Source organism: Acartia tonsa, chromosome 15 (assembly GCF_053477335.1).
Source record: "Acartia tonsa isolate MP-2025a chromosome 15, ASM5347733v1, whole genome shotgun sequence".
Lineage (NCBI taxonomy): Eukaryota > Metazoa > Arthropoda > Copepoda > Calanoida > Acartiidae > Acartia > Acartia tonsa.
In genome coordinates, this window is record NC_137274.1 from 20,722,540 (window position 1) to 20,733,779 (window position 11,240).

Genomic DNA, 11,240 nt, shown 5'->3' on the forward strand with positions numbered 1-11,240 from the left:
CCCCCTAATGTAGCTTGCAATAAGTGGTTGAAATGTTTGGACGCCAAACTTAATGAACTAACCAATATAAATTCAATAATAGTTATTTCTAGCATTGTATTATTAACAGCTTTCCGCGGATATAGAATGTACAATTATAAGATTAGAACCAGTTTTTTAGCCCCGAGGTGCCGAAGGCACGGGCTAAATACGATGGGCTATAATACGATGTTAGACATAGTTTTTTCGTATGGATGAGAACCGGTTCTTATCCACCAGATTCGAATGAATACGATAAACGTCCCTAAAGATGTTAAGCCAACAAATAAGAAAACTTTATTATAAAACTTTGGGGACTAGTGTAATAAACAGCCCAATGTTCCCTCTCTCTGGAGTTTGCAAGTGCTTGACATAGCAGCAGATCTGTTAGCTGATTTGTTAAATCTTTCTCTTTGTATTATAGACAGCTTTCCGCGGACGTTATCCGCGGATAGTATGACTGTCACAACCGGTTCTAATCCAGCGGATTGGTAAGCGGATTTGTATAAAATGCATGATTAACAAATTTCAAATATTTTAGGTTGCTCAAGCTTTGGACGATTCTGTCACTCAAGAAGTTACCAACCATCTCTTCCAGGTATGATATGCCCTCCTCCTATTGGCTGACTTTTTGTCACGTGTCAAAATAAAGCCCTCCTATTGGCTGGTTTTTGTCACGTGACAAAATAAAGCCCTCCTATTGGCTGATTTTTGTCACGTGACAAAATAAAGCCCTCCTATTGGCTGATTTTCGTCACGTGACAAAACAAAGCCCTCTTATTGGCTCAATTTTGTTACTTGATGAAATAAAGCCGTCCTATTGGCTCAATGTTGATACTTGAAAAAATAAAGCCCATCTGTTCCAGGTATAATAAAGTTTTCAACCAATAATCTATCTTTTTATCTATCTTTCTAGAGTATTTAAAAGATAGTTGTTACTGAAGATTGCTTTAATGCATGCATGAAACATGATGTTTTACAAATAATCTTTTCTTATTCATTCTATGTGGACTATATCTATCTATCTTTCTAATTTTCCATCTGTATTTTTATCTACCTTATTATCTATCTCTGTGTCAACATTTTCTGTCAACATTTCTATCTGTTTTTCTATATGTTTTTCCTTCTATCTTTCTATCTATCTTTATGTCTTACTATCAATCAATCCATATAACAATCTTTTTATCTATCTTTCTATCTATCTTTCTGTCAATCTGTCTATCTATTAATTAATCGATATATCTGTCTATCTTTCTAATTATCAATCTGTATTTTTATCTATCTTTCTGTCAATCTATTTTTCTTGCTATCTTATTATCTATCGTATCATCTATCAATCAATTCATCTATCTATCGATCTATCTACCTAATGAAAACTAGTTGTAACTTTTCAACCACTTGTTTTGTGCAGGAGCCATGTCACATAGTATATATATCCTTGTTCTCTATACATTTCCACATAAGAATATATAAAAGCTTTGTGCAGGAGCCTGGCAAGATGTTTTGCCTGGATCTCTCTGCCCTGAACATCCATCTATTCATCTATCCATCTATCTATCTATCTATCTATCTATCTATCTATCTATCTATCTATCTATCTATCTATCTATCTATCTATCTATTTATCTATCTATCTATCTATCTATCTACTATCTATCTATCTATATATCTATCTATCTACTATCTATCTAGGAACCTGGCAAGAAGTTTGGCCTGGACCTGGCTGCCCTGAACATCCAGAGAGGTCGGGACCATGCTATTCCCAGCTACAACAGGTAAGAAAAACTTTGGGTACCAAGTAAACTTTGGGTACCAAGAAAACTTTGGGTACCAAAAAAACTTTGGGTACCAAGAAAACTTTGGGTGTCAAGAAAACTTTGGGTACCAAGAAAACTTTGGAAGCCAAGAAAACTTTGGGTGCCAAGAAAACTTTGTTTGCCAAGAAAACTTTGGGTACCAAGAAAACTTTGGGTACCAAGAAAACTTTGGGTGCTAAGAAAACTTTGGGTACCAAGAAAACTTTGGGTACCAAGAAAACTTTGGAAGCCAAGAAAACTTTGGGTACCAAGAAAACTTTGGGTACCAAGAAAACTTTGGGTAACAAGAAAACTTTGGGTGCCAAGAAAACTTTGGGTGCAAAGAAAACTTTGGGTACCAAGAAAACTTTGGGTACCAAGAAAACTTTGGGTGCTAAGAAAACTTTGGGTACCAAGAAAACTTTGGGTACCAAGAAAACTTTGGAAGCCAAGAAAACTTTGGGTGCCAAGAAAACTTTGGGTACCAAGAAAACTTTGGGTACCAAGAAAACTTTGGGTACCAAGAAAACTTTGGGTACCAAGAAAACTGTAAGATACAGGATGTCCCAAATAAAATACAAAGGTTCTAATCAGAAAGAAACAGGGTGTTCCAGAAAAATGACGTAAATCTATGGAGCAAGAAAGGATATCTCAAAAACTTCAGGGACAATGGATCGAATATTCAATTTTTAGGAGTCTCAGACTTTGGGGACTGGCTTAAAGGGAATGTGCAAGAATTTAGCAGTTTCTAACTGAGTTTGGGGACTTGCGCATAGAATGCCGCTACTTGTTATGTATGTTTTGAATATTGCAGACGGGGAGAAGGGATAAGGGAAGTGGGGGGAAGGGAAATAAACGATGAACTGAAATTAGTTTCCGAATGTGAACACATTTTCCTAGGTGTTTCCCAATCCTATCTTAATATTTGCTACTAGCTAAAAAACCTTCAAACTTCAAAAAAAAATCAAAATTTGAATGTATTAACGATTTATACATTATACATTCAAAGTTTTAATTTTTCAAATTTTAATTTTTTTTTTGGAAGTTTGAAGGTTTTTTAGCTAGTAGCAAATATTGAGATAGGATTGGGAAACACCTAGGAAAATGTGTTCACATTCGGAAACTAATTTCAGTTCACCAAATAAACACTCGTTGTGTTAGTTTGGAATGTAGCAGACGGGGAGAAGGGAGAAGGGAGGTGGGGGGATGGGGCAAGGGAAATAAACAGAATAAAAAGGGGCAGTCATATTCTTGCTAGCAGCTGGCCGGGTCTAATAATCTTTTAATATAAAAATCACACCAAAAAAACCTCAATATATTTCATCAAAAACAAGTTGTGATTTTACTTTACATGACGCTATGGAAATCTATTTTTCAATTAACAATCCCTTTATGATTTCCTACAAATTTATTGGATTAAACTGGATTTCAGGCCCTTTCTTTGATAACTCTTATATTGAATTAATTGCCCATTGTCCCCTCCCTTACTCCCTGCAAAAACTTACTAATAACTCATGCAGTGAGCTAAAGGGTGCACCAAAAAAACATGCAAATATTCAAGGATACTGTGTGTCCTCAGAAAAGTACAAAAACACTAAATTACCCCTTCGTTAAAAATGTTTGGACACTCAACTTAATGAACCAACCAATCAAAAAATTGAATAAGTTCCCAAAGTTGAAAAGGCCATAAAAGAAATCATTATTATAAAACTTTGGGGACTAGTGTAATAAACAACGATTAGCATAAAATGCGCAAATCTTTAATTGAAAACTTTATCAGACTTTCTTTGTGAAATAAGAATTAATGTGTTTAAACTTCGAGTATTGTCAGTTGAGGAATTTTTTCAAGTGACATTTGTCCGCTTACAATCCGCTGGATTAGAACCGGTTCTCAGCCATTTTATCCGCGGATAATGTCCGCGGACAGCTGTCTATAATACTGTCAGTTGATGAAATTTTTTCAAGTGACATGCATCCAGGGATCTAAAGGGATAAGACAATGGGCGATTAAATTATGTACATCCCCAATTATGATTTACAAAATTGCCCCTTATGTAGACTACAATTAGTGGTTGAAAAGTTTGAACACTGAACAAATATAAAATTGAAAGGTCTCCAAAGTTGTTAGGCTAATGAATAAGAAAACGTTAAGACTTTGGGGACTAGTGCAATAAACAGCCCATTGTCCCCTCTCTCTGAGATAAATGGACAATGGACCGTTTATTACACTAGTCCCCAAAGTTTTATGATAACGTTTTCTTATTCGTTGTCTTAACAACTTTGGGGACTTTAGTGAATTTTGATTGTTTTTTTTATTAAGGGATCTAAAGGGATAAGACAATAGCCGGTAATTTGACATACATCCCCAATGATGATACACAAAATTACCCTTTTCTGTAGATTACAATTAATGGTTGAAACGTTTAGACACCTAACTTAATGAACCACCCAATCAAAATTTATTAAAAATCTCCAAAGTTGTCAAGCTAAGGAAAAAGAAAACTTTGGGGACTAGTGTAATAAACAGCCCAATGTCCCCTCACTCCCTGGGCAAACATGCAGAGACATTTAAACTAAACAGATGTCATTCTAACCCTTTGAGTCAGACTTGGCCGTTTTTGAGATTTTATTGGACATACAAACGTACACATTTTAAAATATAGGATATATTTTAGGGAGGGAGGGGACAATGGGATGTTTATTACACTAGTCCCCAAAGTTTTATAATAAACGTTTTCTTGATTTTGATTGTTTGGTTCATTTAGTTGAATGTCCAATAATTATAATCTACAAAAGGGGTAACTTTGTGTATCTTCATTGGGGAAGTATATCAATTTATCGGCCATTGTCTTATCCCTTTAGAAGTTTAGATCCATGGTTTGTTAAACTTTTTTGCAGCAAATATTTGTCTCGTCCAAAAAGGGTTAAACTGTCAATTGACAAGAATTAGTTTACTTACTTACAATGTGGCTTTTTAGAAGCGAAGCTACCCTAAAATTAACAAGTCATGGATATACGTCAGTCACAAGAATTTCATGTTCTCTAATAATGTTAAACTTGCAGCTGGCTAAAATAACAAATTCCCCTTTTCACCATTCTTTACCCCATCCCCCCTCCCCTCCTACTGGATGAACAAACTGACCAATATGTTGCTACGCTTTTCAAAGCATACCTAACTATTATAGGAATTGCCATGCAAAGTTTTAAAGCCGATAGAACAATACTAACATACTTAAATTTACAGATGTATTGACCGACCCTAATTGAAGAAAAGGCTTAGCTTTTAAAAATATTTCAATTAATCGTTTGATTAAAAGATATACTGTTTTTGTGCAGTTTCCCAGGTGCAGGACTTAAAAAGCTAGTTTTCAAACCCCTATCTGTTTAAAATATATTTATCTATCTTTTGATTTTTCTTTCTGTATATCTCTTTATATATCTGTCTATCTACATATCTATCAGTCTATCTGTTGGATCGATTTATTATTTGTCGATCTATTTAATTATCTGTCTATCTATCTATTTATCTATCTGCCTTTCTGTCTGTTTATATATCTAATTATCTATCTATCTATCCATCTTATTTTCTATCTATCTATCGACATATCATGCAACCTGCCTGTATGTTATAAATGTCTGATCATTATGATCCAAAAATTTTAGATTTTTTTTCTACACTAGCGGCTAGATAAAAAATAAATAGCCTAAAACCACCCAGAAATCCATAAAAGCGTTCTTAAAATGCAGACATTATTCTGTTCAGTAGTTATTGAAATCTTCAGCTACATTAGTTTTTTTCTACACTAACTAATGCGCTTTGAAAGACTTAGGAAAGAAGGAAAATTGCATAAACTTTAGACTTAGATATAAAAATAAATAGCCTAAAACCACCTATAAAGGCGTTCATAAAATGTAGACATTATTCAGTTCAGTAGTTATTGAAATCTTATGTTACATACAAATAAACTTATAAAGAGTGAGCAAAAAAAAAGATTTTTAAAATTAAAATTGCGGGGCTTGAGATAATGGTGGAAAAAGGTATGCATATCAATAGAACCTCTATTAACTCTATTTTTTTTTAAACTATAAGAACCAGCTTTGAATAGTTTAGCAGCTACTTGTTAAAACTTCCCAACTGACATGAAACTTGACTCGTGTGTAAATCATTAAAGGTTAAAGAAGTTTTTACATGTAGCTCATAAATTATGCCTAGCACTGGAATGGTTTTTATATTTCTAAAAATAGAGTTCATAGCCATTAACACAAGCCGTGCAATTTGAATTTTAAAAATCTATGCATTTTTTTTGCTCACCCTTCATAATCCTTATACAAAAGTAACAGGATGAAGGGTAGCTTCTTATAGGTCCCGGGAAGGTTTATAACTATTTTGGGGGAGGGTACCACCACCCTTCCAAGAGAAATCACAATAAAATCGAAAAAAAATTGAAATATTCCCACCGCATAGTGTCGCTAGCGTAGTGGCGCTGCGTAGAGACATGAATTTAACAGCTGATTGACCATAGACAAATTATTTCTTAAATTAGATATTTAAAATTAAAAAAAATAAATTTAAATGCCGCTAGTAAGAAAAAAAATAAAAAAAATGAGACGAGATGGCCCACTTTAAAATAATAGGATTTCACTTAATTCTTCAGGTCAAAATGTCAGGAAATATTTCAACACTTGACAAAGATTTAATCTAGAGTGTAAACATAGCAGCTAAGAAATACAAATCCGCTTACATTCCGCTGGATTAGAACCGGTTGTCAGTCATACTATCTGCGGATAATGTCCCCGGAAAGCTGTCTATAATACAAAGAAAAAGATTTGCTGCTATGTCAGGCACTTGTAGAGAGAGAGAGAGAGACGGAGAGAGAGAGAGAGAGAGAGAGAGGGGGGAGGGAGGGAGAGAGGGAGAGAAAGAGAGAGAGAGAGAGATAGAGAGAGAGAGAGAGGGAGGGAGGGAGGGAGGAGAGAGAGAGAGAGAGAGAGAGAGAGAGAGAGAGAGAGAGAGAGAGAGAGAGAGAGAGAGAGAGGGACAATGGGCTGTTTATTACACTAGTCCCTAAAGTTTTATGATAACGTTTTCTTATTCGTTGGCTTAACAACTTACTTTGTGGAAGAGTGAATTTTTGATTCATTAAGTTGTGTATTCAAACGTTTTAATGTACAGAATTGGTAATTTGTGTATCATCATTGGGAATGTACATCAATTTATTGGTCATTGAGGCACAGAAGCACTTGACTATTCATGTAAATAGGGGTTATACCTTGACTTATAAATTTGTTCAACTTCCATGCATGGTTAAGGACTTTAAGGCAAAGGTTGGATAATCAAAGAGTTTGTTGTCTGTTTCTGGTACCTGTCCTCTAGAGGTTATCGAGGTTCCAAAATAAGGCCTTATCCTATCATTTAAAGTTGTAGAAAAGGATCTTGCTAACCGCCAAACCAATATGGTTCTCCTTTACAGTGTAGCTTCTTATGGGTCCAGGGAAGGTTTTTAACTAGTTTTGTGGAGGGTAACCCCACCGTTTAAATAAAAAATGACACCACCCCTCGAAAAAAAAGTTTTATTTTTACTTTTTTTTTGAAAACTCAAATTGAAAATGGGGAGGGGATTGACTTTCCCTCTTCCACCTTAAGTGCCCCTAGAGGCTTTTAAGGGCAAAGCCGCTAGTTGAAAATAAAAAGACTTTACTTTACTTTCTTTGAGACAATTTAGAGATCTATTAAAATATTTTGAATTCTTTCTAATTAAAAGGATAAAAGACAACTAACAGATTTGCAAATAGACTATCTATCTATTTCTTAATCTGTCAGTCTATTTATTTATCTATCTGTCAATCTATCTATCTATCTATTTCTTAATCTGTCAGTCTATCTATCTATCTATCCATCTAACTATCTATCTATCTTACTATCTATCTATCTTTCTATCTTTCTATCTATCTATCTAACTATCGATCTATCAACCTATCTATATTAAAATCGTTCAATCTATCTATCTTTCTTAATCTGTCAGTCTATCTGTACCAAAAAAAACTTAAGGTAGCTAGAAAACTTAAGGTACCAAGAATAACTATCTAATAACTCTTTTATTTAGATGGAGAGAATGGTGCGGAATGAAGCCTATGACAACCTGGGATGATCTCCACGGAGTTATGGCTAATAAATCTATCAAGGTAGGTTATCTATCTATCTATCTATCTATCTATCTATCTATCTATCTATCTATCTATCTATCTATCTATCTATCTATCTATTTATCTATTTATATATCTATCTATCTATCTATCTATCTATCTATCTATCTATCCTAGGCCTACGCAGACGAGTACGCCACCCCCGAGGACATTGACCTGTGGACGGCCGGAGTGACCGAACAACCGTTGCCCGGCTCCATGGTCGGTCCAACCTTTGCCTGCATCATCGGCAAACAGTTCCACAATTTCAGGTATGAGTATAAATCTTTGTGTACCAGTTTAAAACTTTGGGTACCAGTATAAAACTTTGGGTACTAGTTTAAAACTTTGGGTAAATACCATCTACAGGTAAAAATCCGCTGGATTAGATAAATATATAAAACTTGGTGATCTAATGGGATAAGATTCAAATAATGGATTTATTTATTACTTGGACCTTACACCAGATTTTCATGTTCTCTAATAAAGTGATACTTGAAGCTGGCCAGGTCCTCAAAGTTTTATAATACCGTTTTCTTATACATTTGCATAACAACTTTGGGGACTCTAGTGAATTTTGATTGGTTGGCTCATGAAATTGAGTGTTTAATCTTCAGACAGGGTAATTTTGTTCATCATCTTTAGGGATGTACATCAATTTATCAGCCATTGTCTTATCCCTTTAGATCCCTGATTCTACATCCATCTACATTGTTAGTGTCCAAACTTTTCAACAAATATTTTAGGTATGGGGACAGATTCTGGTATGAGAACGGTGGCTGGCCCAGCAGCTTCACCCTGGAGCAGCTGAATGAGATCAGACACGTCAAGCTGTCAAGAATCTTGTGTGACAACTCTGATGATCTGGAAAATGTCCAGGTATCTATCTATCTATCTATCTGTCTGTCTGTCTGTTTGTCTGTGTGTTTGTCTGTCTGTGTATAAGTCTGTGTGTTTGTCTGTCTGTCTGTGTGCGTGTCAGTCCGTCTGTTAAGCTGTAAAGAATCTTGTGTGATAACTCTGACGATCTGGAAAATGTCCAGGTATCTATCTATCTATCTGTCTTTCTGTCTGTCCATATATATATCTGTCTTTATGTCTGTCTGTCTGTCTTTCTGTCTGTATGTCTGTCTGTCTGTCTGTCTGTCTGTAAAGCTGTCCAGGATCTTGTGCAACAATTTTCTGATGATCTGGAAAATGTGCAGGTAATCCTATCTGTCTGTATGTCAGTCTGTCTGTCTGTGTGTTTGTCTGTCTGTCCGTGTGTTTGTCTGTCTGTGTATTTGTCTGTCTGTTTGTCTGTCTTTCTGTCTGTGCGTGTGTCTGTCTGTCTGTAAAGCTGTACAGGATTTTGTGCAACAACTCTGATGATCTGTAAAATATCCAGTTATCTATCTATTTATCTATATGTCTGTCTGTTTGTTTGTTTGTCTGTCTGTCTGTCTGTATATCTATCTATCTAACTGTCTGTCTATCTATATGTTTGCCTGTCTGTTTGACTATCTGTTTGGCTGTTTTTCTGTCTGTCATTCAGTTTGTCTGTCTGTTTGAGTGTCTGTTTGTCATTCTGTCTATCTATCTATCAATCTATCTATCTATCCAGGTGTACGCTATGGTGCTGCCTGACCACGAGATCAACCCACGTATCCCGTGCAAGTCCGGCGTCCTGCCCAGGATAGACCTGTCCAAGTGGAAGGATGCCACCTACCACCCTCCCCCATCCTCCTTCCATGGATTCGGAAAATAGAAGACCCCTAATATGCTACCTTGGAGCACTCCATTCTAAAACATAATAGGACCTAATATGCTACCTTGGGGCACCCCATTAAAAAACACCAGAGGGCCCAATTTGCTACCTTGGAGCACTCCATTATAGAAACATTATAGGACCTAATATGGTACCTTGGAGCACTACAATTATAGAAACATTATAGGACCTAATATGCTACCTTGGAGCACTACAATTATAGAAACATTATAGGACCTAATATGCTACCTTACATAATAGGACAATTGTCTGTAATTTTATAACTCTTGCTATGTTTTTAAGAATGGAAACTTTTAATTTTAAACAACATTTTGGATATTATCATAGATATCATAGAATATGAAGTAATAGAATAGAAAAGCCTAATTTTTCTTCTGAATCTTATTATTCTATGATTTTATAGTCAGACATTGAAAGGAGGGTGGAAACCGCCCAAAATACCCCCATATTAATAGCCATTTTTGTATTTATAGAAAAATAATTATTAAAAAAATACTTTTTTATTAAGTTTTTTATATTTATATTGTTTTATACTGTTTCATTTAATTTTCAATTTTATTGTTTTTTTTTGTAAAAAAAATATAATGTTATTTTTTAACAAATTATTAGGGCATTTATTTTTGAGTTTTTTTTAAATAACATTATTATAACAACCTAGTCATTTATTATTTATTTATTTATTTTTATTTAACATAATGTACCTAAAGTTATGATTTAAATTTATTTTGATTTTTAGAGAAAATAAATTTAGATACTTAGATGTAAAATGTATGTAGTTTTGTTAAAAAAAAGAACTTAGCTAATAAATTATTTAATTTAGAATTTTTTGGAAGCAAAGCTACTCTATATTTCACTTTGTCTGTCCGTCAGTAAGTCTGTAACGCTATGGGGAAAGCGTGGTTTTCTCGGCTTTTATTAAAGATAGACAGCTGAAATTTTTTGTGAAAACTCCTATGACACATACTCATCTAATCTATACATTGTATTGTCCGTCTGTCTGTTAATTGGGGTGCCAGATTGATTCCTAGATTTTCACTTGTTCTTATTATCTTAATGCTTCAAAAGACCATTAAACATTTTGAAAAGGTTTTGTCATAGTGTCTCAAAAATCAGCCATGTGACATCATAAACATGAGGAGAAGTGGGAAACCCCTAAAAAAAGATGGATAATTCCTCATTTTTATGACGTCACATGGCTGATTTTCAGATACTTTGTGCCGCTACTTGTTTTTGTGAAAATCCTCTAAAATCATTAAAAAATCTAAAAATATCAAATAAATCTTATGTTAATAAGCCTTCGATGCCTTTAAATCCTTTTTTTTATAAGGAACATGTCCTAACTATTGTGATTTTTTTAACCCATTAGTGACAAGCTCCCAAAGTTAAAAGTTTTGATTCAACGGGGTTCAACAAAATAGATTTTTCAATAATTACTCAACAGAATTTAAAAAGTAAGGTGTCAAATTAAAGATTTT

The 11,240-nt window shown here is 34.5% G+C and overlaps 1 protein-coding gene across 2 annotated transcripts in view; it reads left to right on the plus strand.

Annotated features, from left to right (window-relative positions):
• LOC145306773 (immunomodulatory peroxidase-like) overlaps positions 1-10,603 on the plus strand; it is a 38,074-nt gene extending 27,471 nt beyond the window's left edge. For both annotated transcript variants that reach the window (XM_080149069.1, XM_080149070.1), the window contains exons 19-24: positions 560-616; positions 1,711-1,793; positions 7,919-7,997; positions 8,136-8,269; positions 8,744-8,876; positions 9,601-10,603. In XM_080149069.1, coding sequence (XP_080005195.1) covers positions 560-616; positions 1,711-1,793; positions 7,919-7,997; positions 8,136-8,269; positions 8,744-8,876; positions 9,601-9,744 — 630 coding nt within the window. In that variant the 3' untranslated portion in view covers positions 9,745-10,603. The remainder of the gene's footprint in view (positions 1-559; positions 617-1,710; positions 1,794-7,918; positions 7,998-8,135; positions 8,270-8,743; positions 8,877-9,600) is intronic.
• Positions 10,604-11,240: the final 637 nt, after the last annotated feature.